Below are 27564 nucleotides of genomic sequence, written 5' to 3'. Positions count from 1 at the left end.
TGCCTAGCTATATGTAAGTTACATTTAATTTTTAAAAAACTGTCAAACTGTTTCCAGAATGACTGCCATTTTTTTCATTCTCACTATGAATCTTTAAGAGATCCAGTTTCTCTGCTTCCTCGCCAGCACTTGGTGTTATCCCACTTTTTTTCTGTTAGCCATTCTGATAGGTGTAGTGACGTCTTACTATGGTTTTAAGTTTGCATTTCCCTAGTGCTTAGTGATTTTTGAAAATATCTTTATGCGCCTATTTGCTATTTGTATATTCTCTTTCGTAAAATGTATCTTAGTGCCTTTTGCTCATTTTCTAATTGAATTGTCTTTTTACTGTTGAGTTTTGAGAGTTGTTTATATATTCTAGAAACTATTAGATGTGTGGTTTGCAAATATTTTTTCTCTGTCATTTACTCTTTGTAACAGAATTTTTTTTCACGGCAATAATTTTTAATGAATAGTTTCTGATGAAGTTCAGTTTATTGTTTTTTTCTTTCATTGATCACACTTTTGATTTTGTGTCTACTAACTCTTTACCAAGCTCGAGATCCCAAAGATTTTTTTCATATATTTTCTTCTAAAAGTTTCATAGCTTTATGTTTTATATTTAAATCTATGATCAATTTTGAGTTAGTTTTGGTATAAGGAGTGTTTCAGGCTGCAGTAATCAGAATTCTAAGATGACCCCTTTGTCCTTTCCCATGTTGTACATCTGCTATAAAATTAGTCTTCTCCCCTCGATGGTGGGTGATACCAGTAAATGTAATGGATACCACTCCTGTGATTAGGTTACTCATCAAAAGAGATTGTCCTGGATGGGCCTGACCTAATCAGGTGACTCCTTTCAAGAAGCCAAGGTGTCTGAGAGATGTTCTTCTGATGGACTGGAGGAAAGCAAACAGCCATGTTGAAAGAGGGCGGTGGGGGCATTTGGCAAGGAGCTGAGTATGCCCTTTAGGGGCAGAGAGTGATCCTGGGTGACAGCCAGCAAGAAAATCGGGTCTTCTTTTTCACAATGACAAGTAAGTGAATTCTGCCAACTTGAATGAGCTTGCAAGAGGACTGTGCTTCTCAGGTGAGATCACAGCTCCAGATGATACCTTGATTTCAGCCTGCTGAGACCCCAAGCAGAGGACCCCACTAACCTATGCTGGACTCCTGGCCCATGGAAATTAAGAGATAATAAATTTGTGTTGTTCTAAGCCTTTAAGTTTCTGGTAATTTGTTATGCAGCATGCAATACAGATTTCAATACCCTAGAGTGAGGTGCTGCTTTTATGCTTCTTTGTAGATGAAGATTTTGATTATTGGAGCTTACATCTGGGTGTGAGGGAAAGAAGTAGGACATACATGCTGTGAGACACAGTGAATAGATAGACTGTCTTCTGGGTTTGGAAGCTTCCTTAGGCTCTGCTCTGCTTTCCTGATTCTAGGGTCCTTACTCATGGTTTTTGTTTCTGGGGACAAACCCAGCTGCTGCCACCCTGCACAGCCCTAAGTACGGGAAGAGTCAACTAGCTCAGTTGCTTCCAGTGTACGTCTACAGTTAGTCACCTGATGCCACAGGGGAGTAGTCTCCAAACTTTTTCATAGCACACTCTTATTTTTAAGTCAGCTTCCCTAACATATATACATTCATTCCTTAATAACTTATATATGTGTTGTTATTAAATATGCTCCATAACATAGAAAAAGAAAATTTTAAAGGTATGATTTTTAAAGGTTTTAAGAGAAAGATTAAAAAGTAATTATAAAAACTATTGAGAAAATTAAAAAGATCAGTGGTTGCCAGGAGTTAGAGGGGAGCGAGGGATGAATCTGCAGAACACAGGATTTTTAGAGCAGTGAGTCTATTTTGTATGATACTAATAATAGTGAATACATGTCACTATACATTTGTAAAACCCATAGAATGTCCAACACCAATAGCCGTAATGTAAACTGTGGATTTTGGGTGATAGTGATGTGTCAGCATAGGTTCATTTTTGTTGCAATAAATGTACCACTTTGTAGGAGGGTAATGATATGAAAGAGGGTTTATGTGTATAGGGGCAGAGCATGTATGGGAACTCTCTGTACTTTATGCTCAACTTTTCTGTGAACCTAAAATTGCTCTAAAAATAGTCTATTTAAAAAGTAAATATACCATAAAATCTATCTGTGGACATCCTATAATTTTTTTTATTTTAACTCACTTTGTTGACTATAAATACATGCCATTAATTATACAAGATAATAAATTATACCTTATTTATAAAGTAAGAAATAGCATATATATTCTTTACTATAGATTGGCACTGATGTCTTCACTTGGTCTATTTGTTAAACATTAATGTGTCCTGTAAGGTACGTTCAAGGAAGAGTGGAAGGCTTTTGCAATGTAGAGGGGCTGAAAGTGGCATCATTACTCATTTATTTACTTTTGTGTTTCAACATGAAAATATGTATGTAACTGTTAAGTGAATCTATATATTAAATTATTTTACATAGTACAGTCTTTATAATAGTTTATAATGAGATGAGAGACTTTAAAATCTTCTCTGTAAAGTTCACTGTTGTGACAACATGCTTCAAAGTACTCTTGAACTTGTGTAAGAATTATGCAATTTTCTTTCAAAAAAGACGAGGGTTACAAATCTGTAGAACTTTTCTTTGATGGCAAGTGGCTAACAGAAACATTCTAGCTAGAAGATATTAAACACATACTCTGTCACTTCAAGGTAAAGTGACATTTGTAAAAAAATAAAAACTAACTGCTCTGAGTTTTGCAGAGAAAACATTGTAAAATAGTTGTTTGGAAATATTTCCAGAATTATGGACTTTTTTTCTCAAAATGATACAAAGCTATAAAATTCATATATATACACACACACACACACACACACACACAAAATTTCAGAAATGTAATTTTCTAGCCACAGTGTCTTTTGAACTTTTGTTACGAATGTAGAAAGTATTTAATATAAAATGTTTTTGTTAAAGAATAATTGATTAATTCAGGGAAGTTGGAAATTTTCTAGGCAAAATTTAAATTACAACTTTTGTTTGATTGATAGGTAGTATTGAAACATGAATTCCCTGATTTAGTAAACACAACTGTATTAGGCCATTCTTGCATTGCTATAAAGAAATAACTGAGGTGGAGCCAAGATGGCTGAATAGGAACAGCTCCAGTCTACAGCTCCCAGCATGAGCAATGCAGAAGACGGCTGATTTCTGCATTTCTAACTGAGGTACCGGGTTCATCTCACTGGGACTGTCGGAAAGTGGGTGCAGGACAGTGGGTGCAGCGCACCGAGCATGAGCTGAAGCAGGGCAAGGCATCACCTCACCTGGGAAGCACAAGGGGTCAGGGAATTCCCTTTCCTAGTCAAAGAAAGGGGTGACAGACGGCACCTGGAAAATTGGGTCACTCCCACCCTAATACTGCACTTTTCCAACAGTCTTAGCAAATGGCACACCAGGAGATTATATCCTGTGCCTGGCTCAGAGGGTCCTACACCCACGGAGCCTCACTCATTGCCAGCACAGCAGTCTGAGATCAAACTGCAAGGCGGCAGCGAGCTGGGGGAGGGGCGTTCGCCATTGCCAAGGCTTGATTAGGTAAACAAAGCAGCCGGGAAGCTCGAACTGGATGGAGCCCACTGCAGCTCAAGGAAGCCTGCCTACCTCTGTAGACTCCACCTATGGGGGTTGGGCATTGCCAAACAAAAGGCAGCAGAATCCTCTGCAGACTTAAATGTCCCTGTCTGACAGCTTTGAAGAGAGTAGTGCTTCTCCCAGCACGGAGTTTGAGATCTGAGAACGGCCAGACTGTCTCCTCAAGTGGGTCCCTGACCCCCGAGTAGCCTAACTGGGAGGCACCCCCCTAGTAGGGGCAGACTGACACCTCCCATGGCCGGGTACTCCTCTGAGACAAAACTTCCAGAGGAACGATCAGGCGGCAACCTTTGCTGTTCACCAATATCCGCTGTTCTGCAGCCTCCACTGCTGATACCCAGGCAAACAGGATCTGGAGTAGACCTCCAGCAAACTCCAACAGACCTTCAGCTGAGGGTCCTGACTGTTAGAAGGAAAACTAACAAACAGAAAGGACATCCACACCAAAACCCCATCTGTACGTCACCATCATCAAAGACCAAAGGTAGATAAAACCACAAAGATGGCGAAAAACAGGCAGAAAAACTGGAAACTCTAAAAATCAGAGTGCCTCTCCTCCTCCAAAGGAACTGAGCTCCTCACCAGCAACGGAACACAGCTGGATGGAGAATGACTTTGACAAGTTGAGAGAAGAAGGCTTCAGACGATCAAACTACTCCAAGCTAAAGGAGGAAGTTCGAACCCATGGCAAAGAAGTTAAAAACCTTGAAAAAAGATTAGACGAATGCTAACTAGAATAACCAATGCAGAGAAGTCCTTAATGGACCTTATGGAGCTGAAAACCAAGGCACGAGAAGTATGTGACGAATGCATAAGCCTCAGTAGCCGATTTGATCAACTGGAAGAAAGGGTATCAGTCATGGAAGATCAAATGAATGAAATGAAGCGAGAAGAGAAGTTTAGAGAAAACAGAATGAAAAGAAACAAACAAAGCCTCCAAGAAATATGGGACTATGTGAAAATACCAAATCTACATCTGATTGGTGTACCTGAAAGTGATGGGCAGAATGGAACCAAGTTGGAAAACACTCTGCAGGATATTATACAGGAGAACCTCCCCAATCTAGCAAGACAGGCCAACATTCAAATTCAGGAAATATAGAGAATGCCACAAAGATACTCCTCAAGAAGAGCAACTCCAAGACACATAATTGTCAGATTCACCAAAGTTGACATGAAGGAAAAAATGTTAAGGGCAGCCAGAGAGAAAGGTCGGGTTACCCACAAAGGGAAGCCCATCAGACTAACAGTGGATCTCTCGGCAGAAACTCTACAAGCCAGAAGACAGTGGGGGCTAATATTCAACATTCTTTAAAGAATTTTCAACCCAGAATTTCTTATCCAGCCAAACTAAGCTTCATAAGTGAAGGAAAAATAAAATCCTTTACAGACAAGCAAATGCTGAGAGATTTTGTCACCACCAGGCCTGCCCTAAAAGAGCTCCTGAAGGAAGCACTAAACATGGAAAGGGACAACCGGTACCAGCCACTGCAAAAACATGCCAAATTGTAAAGACCATAGAGGCTAGGAAAAACTGCATCAACTAACGAGCAAAATAACCAGCTAACATCATAATGTCAGGATCAAATTCACACATAACAATATTAACCTTAAATGTAAATGGTCTAAATGCTCCAATTAAAAGACACAGACTGGCAAATTGGATAAAGAGTCAAGACCCATCAGTGTGCTGTATTCAGGAAACCCATCTCACATGCAGAGACACACATAGGCTCAAAATAAAAGGATGGAGGAAGATCTACCAAGCCAATGGAAAACAAAAAAAGGCAGGGGTTGCAATCCTAGTCTCTGATAAAACAGACTTTAAACCAACAAAGATGAAAAGAGACAAAGAAGGCCATTACATAATGGTAAAGGGATCAATTCAACAAGAAGAGCTAACTATCCTAAATATATATGCACCCAATACAGGAGCACTCAGATTCATAAAGCAAGTCCTTAGAGACCTACAAAGAGACTTAGACTCCCACGCAATAATAATGGGAGACTTTAACACCCCGCTGTCAACATTAGACAGATCAACGAGACAGAAAGTTAACAAGGATATCCAGGAATTGAACTCAGCTCTGCACCAAGCAGACCTAATAGACATCTACAGAACTCTCCACCCCAAATCAACAGAATATACATTCTTCTCAGCACCACACTGCACTTATTCCAAAATTGACCACATAGTTGGAAGTAAAGCACTCCTCAGCAAATATAAAAGAACGGAAATTATAACAAACTTTCTCTCAGACCACAGTGCAATCAAACTAGAACTCGGGATTCAGAAGCTCACTCACAACCGCTCAACTACATGGAAACTGAACAACCTGCTCCTGAATGACTACTGGGTACATAATGAAATGAAGGCAGAAATAAAGACGTTCTTTGAAACCAACGAGAACAAAGACACAACATACCAGAATCTCTGGGACACATTCAAAGCAGTGTGTAGAGGGAAGTTTATAGCATTAAATGCCCACAAGAGAAAGCATGAAAGATCTAAAATTGACATCCTAACATCACAATTAAAAGAACTAGAGAAGCAAGAGCAAACACATTCAAAAGCTAGCAGAAGGCAAGAAATAACTAAGATCAGAGCAGAAGTGAAGGAGATAGAGACACAAAAAACCCTTCAAAAAATCAATTAATCCAGGGGCTGGTTTTTTGAAAAGATCAACCAGATTGATAGACTGCTAGCAAGACTAATAAAGAAGAAAAGAGAGAAGAATCAAATAGACACAATAAAAAATGATAAAGGGGATATCACCACCAATCCCACAGAAATACAAACTGCCATCAGAGAATACTATAAACACCTCTATGCAAATAAACTAGAAAATATAGAAGAAATGGATGAATTCCTGGACACATACACCCTCCCAAGACTAAACCAGGAAGAAGTTGAATCTCTGAATAGACCAATAACAGGCTCTGAAATTGAGGCAATAATTATTAGCTTACCAACCAAAAAAAATCCAGGACCAGATGGATTCACAGCCGAATTCTACCAGAGGTACAAGGAGGAGCTGTTACCATTCCTTCTGAAACTATTCCAATCAACAGAAAAAGAGGGAATCCTCCCTAACTCATTTTATGGGGCCAGCATCATCCTGATACCAAAGCCTGGCAGAGACACAACCCAAAAAGAGAATTTTAGACCAATGTCCTTGATGAACATCGATGCAAAAATCCTCAATAAAATACTGGCAAACCAAATCCAGCAGCACATCAAAAAGCTTATCCACCATGATCAAGTGGGCTTCATCCCTGGGATGCAAGGCTGGTTCAACATACGAAAATCAATAAACATAATCCAGCATATAAAAGAACCAACAACAAAATCCATATGATTATCTCAATAGATGCAGAAAAGGCCTTTGACAAAATTGGACAATGCTTCATGCTAAAAACTCTCAATAAATTAGGTATTGATGGGACTTATCTCAACATAATAAGAGCTATCTATGACAAACCCACAGCCAATATCATACTGAATGGGCAAAAACTGGAAGCATTCCCTTTGAAAACTGGTACAAGCCAGGGATGCCCTCTCTCACCACTCCTATTCAACATAGTGTTGGAAGTTCTGGCCAGGGCCATCAGGCAGGAGAAGGAAATAAAGGGTATTCAATGAGGAAAAGAGGAAGTCAAATTGTCCCTGTTTGCAGATGACATGATTGTATATCTAGAAAACCCCATCGTCTCAGCCCAAAATCTCCTTAAGCTGATAAGCGACTTCAGCAAAGTCTCTGGATACAAAATCAATGTGCAAAAATCACAGTCATTCTTATACACCAATAACAGACAAACAGAGATCCAAATCATGAGTGAACTCCCATTCACAGTTGCTTCAAAGAGAATAAAATACCTAGGATGTGAAGGACCTCTTCAAGGAGAAGTACAAACCACTGCTCAATGAAATAAAAGAGGATACAAGCAAATGGAAGAACATTCCATGCTCATGGGTAGGAAGAATCAATATCGTGAAAATGGCCATACTTTCCAAGGTAATTTATACATTCAATGCCATCCCCATCAAGCTACCAATGACTTTCTTCACAGAATTGGAAAAAACTACTTTAAAGTTCATATGGAACCAAAAAAGAGCCCACGTTGCCAAGTCAATCCTAAGACAAAAGAACAAAGCTGGAGACATCATGCTACCTGACTTCAAACTAAACTACAAGGCTACAGTAACCAAAACAGCATGGTACTGATACCAAAACAGATATATAGACCAATGGAACAGAACAGAGCCCTCAGAAATAATGCTGCATATCTACAACCATCTGATCTTTGACAAACCTGACAAAAACAAGCAATGGGGAAAGGATTCCCTATTTAATAAATGGTGCTGGGAAAACTGGCTAGCCATATGTAGAAAGCTGAAACTGGATCCCTTCCTTACACCTCATACAAAAATTAATTCAAGGTGGATTAAAGACTTAAATGTTAGATCTAAAACCATAAAAACACCAGAAGAAAACCTAGGCATTACCATTCAGGACATAGGCATGGGCAAGGACTTCATGTCTAAAACACCAAAAGCAATGGCAACCAAAGCCAAAATTGACAAATGGGATCTAATTAAACTGAAGAGCTTCTGCACAGCAAAAGAAACTACCATCAGAGTGAGCAGGCAACCTACAGAATGGGAGAAAATTTTCACAATCTAGTCATCTGACAAAGGGCTAATATCCAGAATCTACCATGAACTCCAACAAATTTATAAGAAAAAAACAACCCCATCAAAAAGTGGGCAAAGGATATGAACAGACACTTCTCAAAAGGAGACACTTATGCAGCCAACAGACACATGAAAAAATGCTCATCATCACTGGTCATCAGAGAAATGCAAATCAAAACCACAATGAGATACCATCTGACACCATTTAGAATGGCGATCATTAAAAAGTCAGGAAACAACAGGTGCTGGAGAGGATGTGGAGAAATAGGAACACTTTTACAGTGTTGGTGGGACTGTAAACTAGTTCAACCATTGTGGAAGTCAGTGTGGCGATTCCTCAGGGATCTAGAACTAAAAATACCATTTGACCCAGCCATCCCATTACTGTGTATATACCCAAAGGATTATAAATCATGCTGCTATAAAGACACATGCACACGTATGTTTATTGTGGCACTATTCATGATAGGAAAGACTTGGAACTAACCCAAATGTCCAACCATGATAGACTGGATTAAGAAACTGTGGCACATATACACCATGGAATACTATGCAGCCATAAAAAATGATGAGTTCATGTCCTTTGTAGGGACATGGATGTAGCTGGAAACCATCATTCTCAGCCAACTATCACAAGGAGAAAAAACCAAACACTGCATGTTCTCACTCATAGGTGGGAATTGAACAATGAGAACACATGGACACAGGAAGGGGAACATCACACACTGGGGCCTGTTGTCAGGTGGGGGGAGGTGGGAGGGATAGCATTTGGAGATATACCTAATGTTAAATGATGAGTTACTGGGTGCAGCACACCTACATGGCACGTGTATACATATGAACTAACCTGCACGTTGTGCACATGTACCCTAAAAGTTAAAGTATTAAAAAAAAGAGAAATATCTGAGACTGGATAATTTATAAAGAAAAGAAGTTTAATTGACTGATGGTTCTGAAGGCTTCTAGGGAAGCTTCAGGAAGCTTAAGATTCTGGCAGAAGGTGAATGGGGAGCAGGCACGTCACATGGCAAAAGTAGGAGCAAGTGATGTGTTGGGAAGAGGGAGGTGCCACATGGTTTTAAAGCACCAAGCCATGAGGGATCTCCCCTCATGATCCAAATACCTCCCACCAGGTCCCGCTTCCAGCACTGGGGATTACAATTCAATATGAGATTTGGGTGGGGACATACATGCAAACTATATCAACAACCAACTGTGCACTTCTTCCATTTGCATTACCTGTTTAACCATGTATCATGGGTGATGGGCATGGGGAATCAGAAGTATGACTCCAATTGAGTATATCACAGAGTTATACAAGTCTTTAAAAATAATAAAGCTTATCCAATCATATTGCTTTCTACTATGTAACAACTTTTTGTTGAGAGTAAATGTTTTAGGGCTATTAATAAAGCAAGGCTAAGGCCTTCTACCCCGTCTCCTACCTGTTTATGCTGAGCTTTAAGCCTAACTGTAGTTGGTGTTGCCATTGTAGAAGTATTCTCTTATTTTAAATAGGGTTTCTCTAAAATTTTGTTCGTGATCCTTTCTACTTTCTATTCCTTATTGCTTAATCAGGATTCTTCTCAGCTGATAGCATTTTTAGCAGCTTTTATGCATTCATGTACATGTGCATACACACACACACACACACACGTGCACATAATTCCATTGGCAAAGCAAGGAGGTGGTTGGCAGTCTGACATCCTGATATAGTCCTTCTTACACAACTTTTTACTGGAATGGAATGTCCTGGCGAAACAAGTATTTGTGGGCAGGACCAGAAACCAAACATCAAACTAGAGTACAGTTCCACATCTTTGATGGGGATTTTATTGGAGTCACAGTTGCTGTTTGCGTGCTATTAGTAATAGGCCGTCTGTATCTCATTCCCTCCTATATCCTTAAAATTTGTAAAATATTATTAAAATATTGGAATGAAAGTAAGTCTAATAAATGAGCAAGCGTATCAGAGTAACTTTTTGATAATGAAGAAAATAATGAAATTTCCTTTAATTCCTGGTGCCAGTGAAGACACATTTTTTTCTAATGGTGGTCTTTTTATTTTTATTTTTACATACTTAGGAGGTAGAAATGCAGATTTCTTACTTGCATATATTGCATAGTGGTGAAGTCTGCTCTTTTAGTATATCCATTATGTGAGTAGTGAACATCATATCCTGACCACCCTCTCACCTTTTGTAATCTCCAATATCTGTTATTCCACTCTGTACATCCATGTGTAGCCATTGTTTAGCTCCCACTTATAAGTGAGAACATGCAGTATTTGACTTTCTGTCTCTGAGTTATTTCACTTATAATGGCCTTAATTATATCCATGTGGCTGCATAAGACATGAGTTTAGTTTTTTTAATGCCTGTGTTGTATTCCATGGTATATATGTGCACACACACACACACACCATATTTTGTTTATCCAGTCATCTGTTGACGGACACTTAGGTTGATTTCATATCTTTGTTATTATGGATAGTGCTGCAACAGACATATGAATGCATCTGTTTTTTTGTTATAACAATAGGGTATAATTTCCCCAGTGTATGTTTTTATTGATTTGTCAAAGATCAGTTGGCTGTAGGTATGTGGCTTTATTCCTCGCTTCTCCATTCTGTTCCATTGATCTGTATGTCTGTTTTGTGCTAGTACCATGCTATTTTGCTTACGATAGCCTTGTAGTATAATTTGAAGTTAGGTTACGTGATGTCTCTAGCTTTGTTCTTTTTGCTTAGGATTGCTTTGGCTATTAGGGCTCTTTTTTTAATATACTTTAAGTTCTGGGATACATGTGCAGAATGTGCAGGTTTGTTACATAGGTATACCTGTGCCATGTTGGTTTGCTACACCCATCAACTCATCGCCTACATTAGGTATTTCTCCTAATGCTATCCCTCCCCTAGCCCCCCACCCCACAACAGGCCCCGGTGTGTGATGTTCCCCTCCCTGTGCCCATATGTTCTCATTATTCAACTCCCACTTATGAGTGAGAAAATGGGGTGTTTGGTTTTCTGTCCTTGTGATAGTTTGTTGAGAATGACGGTTTCCAGCTTCATCCATGTCCCTGCAGAGGACATGAAATCATTCTTTTTTATGGCTGCATAGTATTCCATGGTGTATATGTGCCACATTTTCTTTATCCAGTCTTCATTGATGGACATTTGGGTTGGTTCCGAGTCTTTGCTATTGTGAACAGTGCTGCAGTAAATATATGTGTGCGTGTGTCTTTATAGTAGCATGATTTATAATCCTTTGGGTATATACCCAGTAATGGGATTGCTGGGTCAAATGGTATTTCTAGTTCTAGATCCTTGAGGAATCACCAGACTGTCTTCCACAATGGTTGAACTAATTTACACCCCCACCAATGGTGTAAAAGTGTTCCTATTTCTTCACATCCTCTCCAGCATGTGTTGTTTCCTGACTTTTTAATGACAGCCATTCCAACTGGCGTGAGATGGTATCTCATTGTGGTTTTGATTTGCCTTTCTCTAATGACCAGTGATGATGAGCTTTTTTTCATATGTTTGTTGGCCATATAAATGTCTTCTTATGAAAAGTGTCTGCTCATATCCTTTGCTCACTTTTTGATGGGGTTGTTTGTTTCTTTCTTGTAAACTTGTTTAAGTCCCTTGTAGATTCTGGATATTAGCTCTTTGTCAGATAGATAGATTGCAGTAATTTTCTCCTATTCTGTAGGTTGCCTGTTCACTCTGATGATAGTTTCTTTTGGTGTGCAGAAGCTCTTTAGTTTAATTAGACCCCATTTGTCAATTCTGGCTTTTGTTGCCGTTGCTTTTGGTGTTTTAGTCATGAAGTCTTTGCCCATGCCTATGTCCTGAATAGTATTGCCTAGGTTCTGTTCTTGGATTTTTATGGTTTTAGGTCTTACATTTAAATCTTTAATCCACCTTGAGTTAATTTTTGTATAAGGTGTAAGGAAGGGGGTCCAGTTTCAGTTTTCTGCATATGGCTAGCCAGTTTTCCCAACACCATTTATTAAATAGGGAATCCTTTCCCCATTTCTTGTTTTTGTCAGGTTTGTCAAAGATCAGATGGTTGTAGATGTGTGGTGTTATTTCTGAGGCCTCTGTTCTGTTCCATTGGTCTACATATCTGTTTTGTTACCAGTATCATGCTGTTTTGGTTACTGTAGCCTTGTGGTATAGTTTGAAGTCAGGTCGTGTGATCCTTCCAGCTTTGTTCTTTTTGCTTCAGATTGTCTTGGCTATACAGGCTCTCTTTTTGTTCCATATGAAATTTAAAGTAGTGTTTTTCTAACTCTGTGAAGGAAGCCAATGGTAGCTTGATGGCAATAGCATTGAATGTATAAATTACTTTGGGCAGTATAGCCATTTTCACGGTATTGATTCTTCCTATTCATGAGCATGGAATGTTTTTCCACCTGTTTGTGTCCTCTCTTATTTCCTTGAGCGGTGGTTTGTAGTTCTCCTTGAAGAGGTCCTTCACATCCTTTGTACCTTATATTCTTAGGTATTTTCTTCTCTTTGTAGCAGTTGTGAATGGGAGTTTGCTCATTATTTGGCTCTCTGTTTGTGTATTATTGGTGTATAGGAATTCTTGTGATTTTTGCACATTGTTTTTGTATCCAGAGACTTTGCTAAAGTTGCTTATCAGCTTAAAGAGTTTTGGGACTGAGACGATGGGGTTTTTTTAATATACAGTCATGTCATCTGCAAACAGAGGTAATTGACTTCTTCTCTTCCTATTTGAATACCCTTTATTTCTTTCTCTTGCCTGATTGCCTTGGCCAGAATTTCCAATAAATAGGAGGGGTGAGAGGGCATCCTTGTCTTGTGCTAGTTTTCAAAGGGAATGCTTCCGGTTTTTGCCCATTCAGTATGATATTGGCTGTGGGTTTGTCATAAATAGCTCTTATTATTTTGAGATATATTCCATCAGTACCTAGTTTATTGAGTGTTTTTAGCATGAAAGGGTGTTTAATTTTATTGAAGGTCTTTTCTGCATCTATTGAGATAATCATGTGGTTTTTGTCATTGGTTTTCTTTATGTGATGGATTACATTTATTGATTTGCATATGATGAACCAGCCTTGTATCCCAAGGGTGAAGCCAACTGGATCATGATGGATAAGCTTTTTGATGTGCTGCTGGATTCGGTTTGCCAGTATTTTATTGAGGATTTTCACGTTGATATTCATCAGGGATATTGGCCTGAAATTTTCTTTTTTTGTTGTGTCTCTGCAAGATTTTGGTATCAGGATGTTGCTGGCCTCATAAAATGAGTTAGGGAGGAGTTCCTCTTTTTCTCTTGTTTGGAATAGTTTCAGAAGGAATGGTCCAGCTCCTTTTTGTACTTCTGGTAGAATTCCATTGTGAATCCGTTTGGTCCTGGGCTTTTTTGGTTGGTAATTACTGCCTCAATTTCAGAACTTGTTATTGGTCTATTCAGGGATTCGACTTCTTCCTGGTTTAGTCTTGGGTGGGTATATGTGTCCAGGAATTTATCCATGTCATCTAGATCTTCTAGTTTATTTGCATAGGGGTATTTATAGTATTCTCTGATAGTAGTTTGTATTTCTGTGGGAGCAGTGGTGATCTCCCCTTTATGATTTGTTATTGTGTCTATTTGATTCTTGTCTCTTTTCTTCTTTATTTGTTTGGCTGGCAGTGTATATATTTTGTTAATCTTTACAAAAAAACAGCTCCTGGATTCATTGAGTTTTTGAAGAGTTTTTTGTGTCTCTATCTCCTTCAGTTCTGCTGTGATTTTACTTATTTCTTGTCTTAGCTTCCTTGTGTTGGGTTAGAACATGCTCCTTTAGCTCAGAGGAGTTTGTTATTACCTACCTTCTGAAGCCCAGTTCTGTCCATTTGTCAAACTCATTTTCCATCCAGTTTTGTTTCCTTGCTGGCGAGGAGTTGTGATCATTTGGAGGAGAAGAGGGATTCTGGTTTTTGGAATTTTCAGCCTTTTTGAGCTGGTTTTTCCTCATCTTAGTGGATTTGTCTACCTTTTGTTTTTGCTGTTGGTGACCTTCGGGTGGAGTTTTTGCATGCTTGTTCTTTTTGTTGATTTTGATACTGTTGCTTTCTGTTTGTTAGTTTTCCTTCTAACAGTCAGGTCCCTCTTCTGCAGGTCTCCTGGAGTTTGCTGGGATTCCACTCCAGACCCTGTTTGCCTAGGTATCACCAACAGAGGCTGCAGAACAGCAAAGATTGCTGCCTGCTCCTTCCTCTGGAAGCTTCGTCCCAGAGGGACACCTGCCAGATACCAGCCGGAGCTCTTGTATATGCGGCGTCTGTCAACCCCTGCTGGGAGTTGTCTCCCTGTCAGGATGCATGGGGGTCAGGGACCCCCTTGAGGAGGCAGTCTGTCCCTTAGCAGAGCTCGAGTGCTGTGCTGGGAGATCTGCTGCTCTCTTCAGAGCTGGCAGGCAGGAACGTTTAAGTCTGCTGAAGCTGTGCCCACAGCTGCCCCCCTTCCCCCAGGTACTCTGTCCCAGGGAGATGGGAGTTTTATCTATAAGCCCCTCACTGGGGCTGCTGCCTTTCTTTCAGAGATGCCCTGCCCAGAGAGGAGGAGTCAAGAGAGGCAGTCTGGCTACAGTGGCTTTGCTGAACTGCAGTGGGCTCTGTCCAGTCAGAACTTCCTGGAGCCTTTGTTTACACTGTGAGGGGAAAACCGCCTTCTCAAGCCTCAGTAATGGTGGACATCTCTCCCCACACCAAGCTTGAGCATCCCAGGTTGACTTCAGACTGCTGTGCTGGCAGCGAGAATTTCAAGCCAGTGGATCTTAGCTTGCTGGGCTCCATGGGGGCGGGATCTTCTGAGCAAGACCACTTGGCTCCCTGGCTTCAGGCCCCTTTCCAGGGGAGTGAACAGTTCTGTCTTGCTGGTGTTCCAGGTGCCAATGGGGTATGAAAAAAAACTCCTGCAGATAGCTTGATGTCTGCTCAAATGGCCACCCAGTTTTGTGCTTGAAACTCAGGGCCCTTGTGATGTAGGTACCCAAGGGAATCTCCTGGTCTGGGTTGTGAAGACTGTGGGAAAAGCGTAGTATCTGTGCCGGATAGCACCATCCCTCACGTCAGGGTCCCTCATGGCTTCCCTTGGTTTGGAGAGGGAGTTCCCTGACCCCTTGTGCTTCCCGGGTGAGGTGATGCCCCACTCTGCTTCTGCTCACCCTCTGTGGGCTGTACCCACTGTCTAACTGGCCCCAGTGAGTTGAACCGGGTACCTCTGTTGGAAATGCAGAAGTAACCCACCTTCTGCATTGGTCTTGCTGGGAGCTGCAGACTGGAGCTGTTCCTATTCAGCCATCTTGCCCAGGAATCCTCTATTTTTGTTTTATATGAATTTTAGGATTGTTTTTTCTAACTCTTTGAAAAATGACATTGGTAATTTGATAGAGAGTGCATTGGATCTATAGATTGCTTTGGGCAATATGGTCATTTTAACGATATTAATCCTTCCAATTCATGATCATTGGATATTTTTCCAATTGTTTGTGTTATCTACAATTTATTTCATCAGTGTTTTGTGGTTCTACTTATAGATCTTTCCATCTTTGGTTAAATATATTCCTAGTGTTTTTTTTTTATAGCTATTGTGAATTGGATAGCTTTCTTGATTTTGTCCTCAGGTAGATTATTATGGGTGTATGGAAATGCTGCTGATTTGTGTACATTAATTTTGCATCCTGAAACTTTACTGAATTTATCAAATCTAAGTGTTTTTTGGTGGATTCTTTAGGATTTTCTAGATAGAAGAATATATCATCAGCGAGCAGGGATAATTTGACTTCCTGTTTGCCAATTAAGATACCTGTTATTTTTTCCTCTTGCCTGATTGCTTTGTCAAGGACTTCAGTACTGTGTGGAATAAAAGTGGCAAAAAGTGGACGTCCTTTTCTTGTTCCAATTCTTAGAATGCTTTCAACTTTTCTTCATTAAGTATAATGTTGGCTGTTGATTTGTCATATAGGCCCTTTACTATGTTGAGGCCTCTCCCTTCTCTGCCTAGTTCTTTGAGAATTTTTATCATGATGGTATACTGAATTTTACCAAATGCCTTCTCTGCGTCTATTGAGATGATCTTATGGTTTTTGTCCTTAATTCTGTTTATGTGATATATCATGTTTGTTGATTTACATATATTGAACCATCCTTGCATTCCTGCAGTAAATCTCACCTGATTATAGTGTATTATCTTTTTGATGTGCTATTGGATTCTATTTGCTAGTATTTTGTTGAGCATAACCATGTTATCATTGTGAGATCTTCTTCCTTAGGAATGACATAATAAATAGTAACTTTTATTATCAAAGAGAAATAAATATTTAAATATTTTATATTTAAAATATTCACATTATGTCTAATAATTTACACCTCTCAGAAATATTGAATCTTTCTTTTATGAGCTAAAATAGTAATTTTCCTATTTGATATCATTATTACAGGTAACATTTACCTGAGCCGTTATTATATGCCAGGTAGTTTAAGCTCATTTCATGTATTAATACTCATTTAATTTCTATAAAATGTTATAAGGTATGAATTTTTATCCTGATTTTGTGAGAATGTATTACATTTCACATATTTAGTATATTTGGCATATATGTTTTACACAATATATTTACGTAAGATATAGAAATGAAGTATGTATATAATTATATGAATTAAAGTCGAAGCGTTAGAGGTTTTTGCTTTCCAATTACTCAAAAATGTAGGTAAAATATTTGATATTTTGGCATGTAGGCTTTATGATACTTTTCACTATTTTCTTCTTCTCTTAATATCAGGCCCCCAACTATCCCATTGTTCCTGATGTTCAAATTTGAAGTCAGTCTGAACTACTTAATAATATGTACATAACAAATTATATAAATGGTGTTCTAGTCTTCAAGTGACATGCATCTGTTTGTATCTTATAACTTTTTATATTCTAATGCACATATACTTTTAAAAAATGGATAGATGTGGAATTTTATGTTTGAATTCCCTCGTCTTATTACTGTCAATTATAAACACTGTAGATTATCCCTTAAACAAAGGCTATTCTTGTTCAGAAACTGTCTTTTGTTCTTCATATACTAACCGAGTCTCACTGAGATACAGATCTCACTGCATGGTATAGTCAAAATAAGCCCCTGGGGCCAAGGATGACAACAGGATAAGTTCTCAAATCCTGGACTTGCTGTATATAATATCATGCTGTTTTGTCATTGTTTCCTAATGTAAAATAATGTGATCTTTTAATAAGGGAACAGGATATGTCATAGAGGGTTAGACAGTCAGACTGTCATTTCCATTTCTTCTGCCAACTTGACACCTTTCTTTTGTATTAAGGAGTTGAATTTTTCATTGGTATGCTTTACTGTATAGTTTGAATCACTTATTAATACTGGAAGTCAACATTCTTTATTCTTCAAAGGATATGTGGCTTCTTTGAATAATTGCCATTTCAGTGATACTCCTCATACCTTCCAGTTTTGAAGGAGACTTTTGTTTAGAAGAGCATAGTATATTTTATACATATTAGTAACATGAAACCTGCTTTCTGTATTGATCATTGTACCTTGCTGCTCTGAAAAAGTATCATATGCACTATTATACAAATTTTATTTTGTCTCTCAAATGAAAATACTACTTTAAGAGAGTTGGAATGTTTAAGATTTGAAATCCTAAGAAAAATTGGATTATTATATTCTTTTTAGTGTTATAAAGAAGTAGTATGTGGTTTATATTAATATTTCACTGAATATTAGAATTTAGTTATTAAAAGTAGATCAAGGAAGAGTTATCCACTATATAAAATTTCTGACATTACTTCTCAAAAAATTTATTTTTAAAGGGAGATTTGAAGGAATATCATTTATATTATTTATTCCATTTAGAATGTCATAAAGATGAAATTCATAAAATGTGTTTCTCCAAGTTTAGAAAATGGGATAACTTTTAAAATGTGGAACTTTTAATCCTAAAATATTAAAGGTCAATTCTCTTGTGACTTACAGTGAAATAATAATCCAGGAGCCTATTACTGATGGAAGGGAACTTTCTTACCATTCAATAAGCATTTATGCATGTTTCAGCCTTTTATACATTTTAGGTCCTTAGACAATAAAAGTATACATCTAAGAACCACATATTTCAGATTGTCTCATTTAGATTTTAGTGGAGAATTTAAAAATAGAACAATAGTAATAATACTACAATGAAATTCAATAGTTTACCATTTTTAGAGTGCTTTTTTATATTAAATGCAACATAGGTGAAGGGTTAAGAGAGTGGGTTTGCTTGAGAAATACTTGGATTTTTGTATCCTGACCATTGTACAACTAATTGTAAACTTGGACTAGTTATTTAATCCCTCCAAGCTCCTGTGTTTTGCTCTGAAAAACTAGATTAAAAAAAGTATCTACTCCATATGGTTACTGTAAAGATAAATGAAATTAAGCATGTAATATGCTACATGGTCCCTGCACTTCAGTAAATCCCTAGTAAACATTAGCTATTTTAATTTTCTGAGCCTTACAATAGTTTTGGAAGTAGACAAGAAAACGACTCTTTTTCCCATTTTATAGAGGGAGGAGATGGAGGCTCAGAGGGATTATGTGGCATTTCCCAACAACATAGAGTTGAATCAAAGTAAGACTCAGAAGAAAAAAAAAAACCCCAGGACTTGTGATTTCTGGTCTACTATCTCAATGGAGAAGATACATGAATTTATAAGAATTGAGAGAGACTTGACATAGGAAAAAACAGATGTAATTCAAGTTTCTGATTTTCACATACTTTTGAGATGCAGAGATATAGTTTGTATTAGTATTAGCTATAAACTTGCCTTGAAATGATTCAAAGGAAGATAGGTTAGGATATGTCAGATATTCCCAGGTAAGAAGTCATATAATGCTTATGTAGTGTTGGTTAATAAATTAACATTTGTGTACTTCACCCTTTTATGCCTAGCCTATAGTTATGCTTCTGCTTTTTTTCAACTTGAACAAAGTATTATTAATAATTTATTCATTAGATTAGGTGTTAAGATTATACTTTCCCAAACATCATCACCCTTTCGTAGAAGGCATTTTATAACAATATATGGTTTCAACTTATGGTTTTTATCTTTTCTGATTTTTCATCCATTCATTCTTCAAAGCAGTCATTAATTCAAGCAGTCATTCAAACAAGTACTCACTATCCCTGAAGCTCCAAATATGTATAGGCAGAGTATCTTGCCTTAAGTAGCTTCTCAGTCTAGTAAAGAAGATAAACATGTAAACTAATAAATTTCTACTAAAGCAATAATATGCAACAGTAGAAGCAGGCATGAAGGATCCACAGAAAACCAGGATAGAAGTTAACACTGCCTTTTTTGGGCTCACAAGAGGATTCTTGAAAAAGATCTGAGCTGGTTTTTTGAGGGCAAATAAGAATTTATTAGGCCAAAAGGTCTGAATTTTCTTACTCTTACCTGCAAGTAACTAACTTACCTCTGTTTTGCATACATTTACTATATTGTTTCTTACTCTGTCTTTGTTGACTAAATTATTTTTCACATGCATTCACAACTGCTCAAATATATAATTTCTCAAAGCTTTCCTAATTTACAACCTTAAGATAGAATGTAATTTGCAAATTCTCAGACTGTCTACCTTTATACTAAGTTGTGGCTGTTGTAGGAACATTTTTCTTCTAAACAATGTAGTATTATTTTTGAAAATGTCTTTGAAATATGGGATTTATTTTGCTATATTTGAGTTATTTTGAAAGTCTCTTTTAAAAAGGCATAATAGTATCCTGGACTTAAAATTTATTACAAATTGCTTTAGAAGAAAAATTCTATAAAATATGATTAAACTGTGATACAATAATTCCCTAAATATGGTACTGTTAAGAGGAGATAATAGGTTACCAGAACTTGCTTATGTTAATTGTTTTATTATGTATAGTCCAATGTGAGGGCATTTCTGTGTTACATGCATCAACATAATTATACTTTTCTTACAAAATAAGAATCACATTTACTCTTAAAAATCACAAGATTATTTTAGCTCCTTTTGTTTCAAAACATTTGTTTTTTAGGTGGTTTAAAAATTTTACTAACTCAGCTTATTTTGAAATACCTTGTTTGTATACCCGTTAAGATTGCACCTCTCTTAAGATGGAAATTTAGGTCAAATTACAACTTGAATTTAACTTTACTACAGAAAATAACTGTGCCATCTTTTAAAACCGCATTCTAAATTTTAAGCACGGTATTTCAAAGTACATCTTATTTAAATAAATACTCTGGAATGAAGTCTCAATTATTTTCTCACAAAGTTTCTTAAAATAGTCACTGTTCTCAATATAAAATGTTAGGTTTAGCTTTATTATTTTAAAGAAAGATGAAAAGTTGTTTATTTTAAAATTTTAATGGTTTTGCTTTCAAATTATGGAAATTCTCCTTTGGGGACATATTTATTTGAATTATATGTGACATTATTTTTATTTCTTAAGGCTATGATTAAAAGTTTCATGGATGTCTACCAGCTTGCAAGCACTAGAATCATGACATTAGAGAAGGAAATGACATCTCATCGAAGTCACATTGCAGCCTTGAAATCAGAACTTCACACAGCTTGTTTACGTGAAAATGCAAGTTTACAATCAGTAAGTCCTTGTCTAACAATATTTTTATAACTTTTTGAATCTTGGGTTACATTTACATTTATGTTTTTAGTGTTCATAAGATCATTTGCCAATATATGTAATTTAGGGTAAATGATCAATCAAGTGACATAAAATTATTTGTGTGGAGAAAAATTTGAAAGAAGAAAAGCAATTAATTTTTTCATTGTATTATGTATAAAGATATGCATATTGTTATCAATGCTAAAACGCTACATCAAGATTCCTTTGTGTTTGGCAGTGCAGCTGACAGTTGAATTTGGCAGTATGCATAGTTAAAGCTTGCAACTGTCTGAAGATTCAGTGTGTCCCATTAAGACAGAATATTATTAATTATGTGTATAACCAAAATGGTAATTAGAACATGTGATTATTCTCTGTAGAAATCTAGACTTATCCATAATACATGCCTAGCTAAAGATGCATGTTGTGATTCATCTATATGATTAAAATTCAGTTTCAGCAGCTATTTTCATGTCTTAAAATTTCAGCCCATGATGAAGTTTGGGCTCACTTAACACTAAAAAAAAAAAAATTTCTCCACTTGAAATATATGTTTGGGGAGTTTTAAAAAATGAATGTATTGTGACATAAAGGAATAAGTAAACATTTAAACTTTCACTCAAAAGGCTGATATGTCAACAGTAGATTCAGAAGGTTACCAATAATTGGAATGTCTTTTAAATTTTTTTTTGGTTTGATTACAGTGACCTATAAAGAAAAACAGTATCATTTTGCTATTCCGCTGTTGACCCGCTTCAAATGCTACATTCAACAGAAAAAGAGTTAGCATTAAAACAAATAGATGCATGGCTGTGGTCTGATTCCTCACCTTCTAGTCTTGGCTCAAGTGCCAGCGTCCAAATAAATCCTTTGTAACCAGGGTATTCAAAATCACAACCATCAACTCTCCCTGCCCCCTGAAAAACTGTCTCTCTTTTGCCCCATATTTCCTGTCTACCTTCCACCTTTGTTATTTTTTTCCCCTCTAGCAGTTATCATCAAACTGACATATGGTGCATTTTATTTATTTGCTTATTGTTTGTTTCCTCCTTCCTCAGTAGAATGTAGGTTCCATAAAGAAAGGAAGTTTTCAGTGTTTGCTTCATTGCTGTTAAGACTTTCCAGTTCTAAGAGCAGTCTGGCTTATAGTAGGTGCTCAATAAATATTTATTGAGTGAAAAGTATGAGTAATCTATCCAATAAATGTAAAAAGACAGTTATTTGGGACCAGAGTTGTGAGTTCAGTTTTTAAAATGACTTTGTTAATTTCTTAATGAGAGATTAGTAAATTTGACCTCCACCAAGAGAAATTAAAATGAAGAGGAAACTTTTTAAAATTTTGGAGTATTTGGGATTTATTCTAGCCTTTTTCCTATTTCTTCTTGCTATCTCTGATTTGATTGGTTAATTTTACATTATACTGTTTAAGTTGTATCAGCTTTGTTGGGTCATACTATTACTACTTCTTACTGTTATTTAATATGAAAACAAGTACTTGTATTTTAAGAAGACCAAACTTGGTAAGGTGAGATTGTTTCTCCGTGGGTTCCAAAAATTTTTACCAATTGTTATGCTACTGATATCTTAATAAAAGTGTGTTTAATATACTTCACAATCATACCAAAACTCTACTTTTCAACACTTTTTCCCCTTTGAACATATCTACAGGATACATTCATCATTTCATTTAGAAGAGGTGGTTCACCCTGTAGTGATTCTTCATCTATAGAATGCGAAACATTCCCCCAGGTGATTCTGATGTATCCTTTTAGGAGAATGCTGCCCAATTCCATGTCTTGACAGGATGTGTGCTCTCCTGTCTTTTCCCTTAGTTGAGAATCACTGTTTTAAAAATAATAAACTTGTGTGATGGTTTTTATTTTTTAAAGATATTTGTATATGCATTTACTAACTTGAGCTTTTTAAGAACTCTCTAAAGGAAATAGAAAAACCTTTGTCTTTGTATTTCGTAGATGAGAGGCAATATTGTTTGGTGGGTAAGAGCATGGGCTTTGGAGGTATATCCATTAGGAATACTATCAGGTGTAAATAACAGAAGATCTGACTAGCACAATTTAAAAAATAGAGGAGTGCGCATATCTCTTTGACCTACTGATTTCATTTCCTTTGGATATATACCCAGTTGTGGGATTGCTGGATCACATGATAGTTCTAGTTTTAATTTTTTGAGGAACCTTCATACTGTTTTCCATGACTGTACTAATTTACATTCCTACAACCAGCGTGTGCAAAGATTCCTTTTTCTCCACGTCTTCACCAACACTTATCTTTTGTTTTTTGTTAACAGCCATTGTAACAGGAGTGAGGTGATATCTCATTGTGGTTTTCATTTGCATTTCCCCGAAGATAGTGATATTGAGCATTTTTTCATACACAAGTCCATTTGTATGTCTTCTTTTGAGAAATGTCTATTTAGGTCTTTTGCCCATTTTAAAAATCAGGTTATTTGTTTTCTTGCTATTGTTAGAGGTCCTTACATATTTTGGATATTAATCCCTGTCACATGTATAGCTTGCAAATATTTTCTCCCATCCTGTAGGTTGTCTCTTCACTGTGTTGATTGTTTCCTTTGCTGTGCAGAGCTTTTTAGTTTGATTTAATCGCATTTGTCTGTTTTTGGTTGTATTGCATATAATTTTTAAGGTCATATCCCAAAAAATCATTGCCAAGAACAATGGCATGGAGTTACCCCAGGCTTTCTTCTAGTAGTTTCAGAGTTGTGATATCTGCGCTCCTATGTTTATCACAGCACTGTTCACAATAGCCAAGATATATAATCAGCCTAAGTGTCCATCAATGGATGGATGGATGAAGGAAATATGGTATATATACATAATAAATACTATTCAGTCATAAAAAAGAACGAAATCTTGTCATTTACGACAACATGGATGAATCTGTAGGACATTATGTTAAATGAAATAAGCCAGGCATAGAAAGACAAATACTGCATCTCACTCATACGTAGAATCTAAACAAGTAATCTCATAGTAGAGAACAGATTGGTGGTTACCAGAGGATGGAGTGGATAGGGGAGAGAGAGCAATGGGGAGATGTTGGTCAGAGGATATATAATTACAGTTAGGTAGGAGAAATAAGTTCTAGATCTCTATTGTACAACATGGTGACTACAGTTAATAAAGACGTATTCTTGAAAAGTGCAAAGAGTGGATTTTAAGGGTTCCTACCATAAAAACGATACCTATGTGAGGTATTACATTTGTTAATAGCTAGATCTAACAATTTAACAATGTATATATGCTTGAAAATGTGTTGTACATGATAAATACATGCAATTTCATCTTTCAATTAAAAAATAGAGAACTTTTTTTCTCACATTACAGGAAGTCTAGAAGTTGGTGGTTATTGTTATTAGTTTAGTGGCTCAACTTTTCTGTAATTTCTCTGCTACTCCCTCATTGTCATAAGATTGCAGCCCAGATCTAGGATTTGTAGTAACATTCCAGTGAGAAGGATGGGATAGCCCAACAACAGCTTATATATAATGTGTTACTCAGTTATATATATGCCTCCAAAGGCATGTATATAGATATATAGATATGGGTATATAGATAGATCTCTATACACACCTTAAAAGGCTTTTCCTTTTAAAAACATATATTTAATATTTATATATTTCAAAGAAGGGAAAATCTTCTAAAGAAGCTCCAAACAGATTTCTGCTTATGTTCCAACAGCTGGAAATGGGTCATGTGGCCACACGTAGCTGAAATAAGTTAAAGGACAAGGGAGTTAGGAAGGAGTGGATATTGTGTTAACCAGTTAATAGTGTGTGCCATAGAAGTCAAATAAGTTTGGATTCAGATTCTGGTTCTGTCAGTTGCTAACTATGTGGCTTGTATGTCAGGGCTTTCATCTGTAAAATGGGGATAATGATATTGCTACCTAATACAGATGTTGGGCAGTCTAGTGAGAAGTGTTAAAGTACTTAGGACCTTGCCTCACACTTAGTCAAAAAAAAAAAGTCAGCTATTATTCTGATAACCATTATCTTGATAGAAAGTCATTGGATTATACCACAGGAAAAGATTATCTACTAACCTAACACTTTCAACTACAAATTTCATCATTTTATCCTGCTTCCTACTATAGCCTTGAGCATGTAACTCCTCTTCTTTGATCACCATTAGCATATTCCAGTGACTGAGCTCTCTGCTCCTTTCTGCAGCCTGTTTTCCTCTCCTTTCATTGATACATTCTTAAAAAGTAATCTATACTTGCTTCTATATACTCACTTTCCATTTATTCTTGAGCTTTGGTACCATCTGACTTTTGAGTCTGTCATTCTGCTGAGACTATTTTTCAAAAGTCACCAATAATTTTATGCTTGCTCTATCCATTAGTTCCTTTCCATCGCTTTCAATTTTTATGCAACATCAGGTCTTTAGCTACTCCTTTCTTCTTTAAACACTCATCTCCTTTGTTTCACATGTCTACTTTTCCTTTGTTGACTCCCAGGCCTCTGCTTACTTGTGCTCGGCCTTCTTTGTATTCTTAATTCTTTTCTTTATCTATTAATTCAAAATTTATTAAGCATCTGCTTTTTGGTGGGCACAGTTCTGTTCTTGGAGATATCATACGAACCAAAACAGACAATCCTTGTTCTCATGAACTTAAAATCTAGAAGTGGAATTATTTTTCATATAATCACACTAAATAATGTGTAATTACTAACCAAGACAATGCACTGAAAGGAAAGAACTTGACTGATTATGAGTTTTTTAAACAATGGGGCTGTCCTAGACTAGGGTATGAGTAAAACATTTTCAGAGTCAGTGATGCTTGAGCTAGTGTCTGAAGATTGGATAGGAATTATCCAATGATGCAAAAGAACAGTGATCTAGATCAGGAAAAGGGGAGTGGTGACTTCTACAAAGTTTCTGTGATGGAAAGAAGAAACTGAGAAAGACCAGTGTGGCTGGCGGAAGAAAGCAAAGGCGAGAGAGGTCTAGTATAAGAATGGTCTGGAGAAAAGGGCAGAGGTCAGACTTTGTTCTTTTTCCTAAGAGCAAAGGAAAACTCACTGAAAAATTTTAAAGGAGGAATGAGCTCAGATTTGCATTTTAAAAAAGATCATTTTGGCTACAGTGTGAGGAACCAGCTAGACATGAAGAACAAGAGAAAATGGTGTGCCTGGGACAATTCCTAGTTTTTTGCTTTTGGAAATGGATCAATGGTCTCATTTACTGACAAAGAAAACAGTGGAATGGGGGGAATATTGTGAATGTAGTTTTGAGTATGTTGAATTTGAGTTTCCCTTAATCTAATGTTTTGGAATGTTAATATCCACTGACATAGATGGTTTGAGCATCAGGGACATATAGGTAGTACTTTGTACCATCACCTCTGAAAAGCACTGAATGTGTGCTCATTTCCTTTCCTTTGGAACTCACACGTCTCTGTGTTCCTTATTGCATAGACCATTTTCTACCTGTATTTAACAATATAGAAATAATCATTAAGTGGACATTATTTGAGGTATGGAAACAGAGGTGAATAAGACATGCTCTGCCCTTGTGAGTTCCTCTTCTAGCTAGGGAAACAGAGACATAAGCAAATCACAAAAATAGGCATATAAAAAATCTGTGGATGCACAAATGAGAGAAGAGTACATTCTAACATTGTCAGAAGAAAGTGCTGAGAAGATAATGTATGTGTAGGAGTCTCTGAAGAATGTATAGCAATTTGACACCTTGTAAAGTGGGAAGAGCAATCAAAATATATATTTTAAGTTGACTTGGGTCTTACGGATAGTACATATGTTTAATGAATGAAATTATCATTTTGTATAATAGGAAATGTATTGTTATTTTAGTTCCATTCCCCCTCTTAATTAAAGCCACCCAACTCACCCAAACAGCCCGTACCCAGTGAGCCCAAGACTGCTTGCAATAGTCATTCCAAACCTTACCTTCATCAGTTCCCAGTCCATTCTTGCACCATCCAATTCCAGCTTTTTACTTTATAATCTGATTTGATTCCACTTCTGACCATTTTGTTTTTGATGCTCTTTCTTGATCTCATATTTATTTTGGCTACTCTCAAAACTATTAACCAGTTGCCATTTTCCCCTTCTCACAGAAGGCTTTAGAATCAGGCAGGCCTGGATGTACATTCTGACACTGTTACTCGTTAGCCATTAAAACACTCTAATCATCAGTTTAGATATTTGTAATAAGTAGATGAAAATTCCCACATTGTAGTGTTGTTATGAGGATGAAACAAAGACACAGTGTCTGGCATATTAGTAGGTGATCAATAAATATTCTCTTATCTGTGTGTAAATAGATTTTCTGATAGTTATATATATTTCCTACAGCTAAGCTATACTATAATTTTAAGAAATATGTTAACTATGAGGAAATCTTTTTATTTGTAGGCAAAAGAACTACAACAACCCTTATATAAGTGCTTTTACCATATAATAAGTACTGTATTACCATTACTTGTTGTTGTTATGACTTATTTAATGAATCAAGGCAGCCAGTATGTACTC

The 27564-nt window shown here is 36.9% G+C and overlaps 1 protein-coding gene across 8 annotated transcripts in view; it reads left to right on the top strand.

Annotated features, from left to right (window-relative positions):
* CCDC171 (coiled-coil domain containing 171) overlaps positions 1-27564 on the top strand; it is a 446519-nt gene that overhangs the window by 371098 nt on the left and 47857 nt on the right. For all 8 annotated transcript variants that reach the window (XM_055092101.2, XM_055092103.2, XM_024930188.4 and 5 more), the window contains one exon: positions 20853-21005. In XM_055092101.2, coding sequence (XP_054948076.1) covers positions 20853-21005 — 153 coding nt within the window. The remainder of the gene's footprint in view (positions 1-20852; positions 21006-27564) is intronic.

This window comes from Pan paniscus, chromosome 11, assembly GCF_029289425.2.
Source record: "Pan paniscus chromosome 11, NHGRI_mPanPan1-v2.0_pri, whole genome shotgun sequence".
NCBI classification, from domain to species: domain Eukaryota; kingdom Metazoa; phylum Chordata; class Mammalia; order Primates; family Hominidae; genus Pan; species Pan paniscus.
The sequence above is the reverse complement of the archived record's forward strand: the minus strand, read 5'-3'. Positions and strand labels throughout refer to the sequence as shown.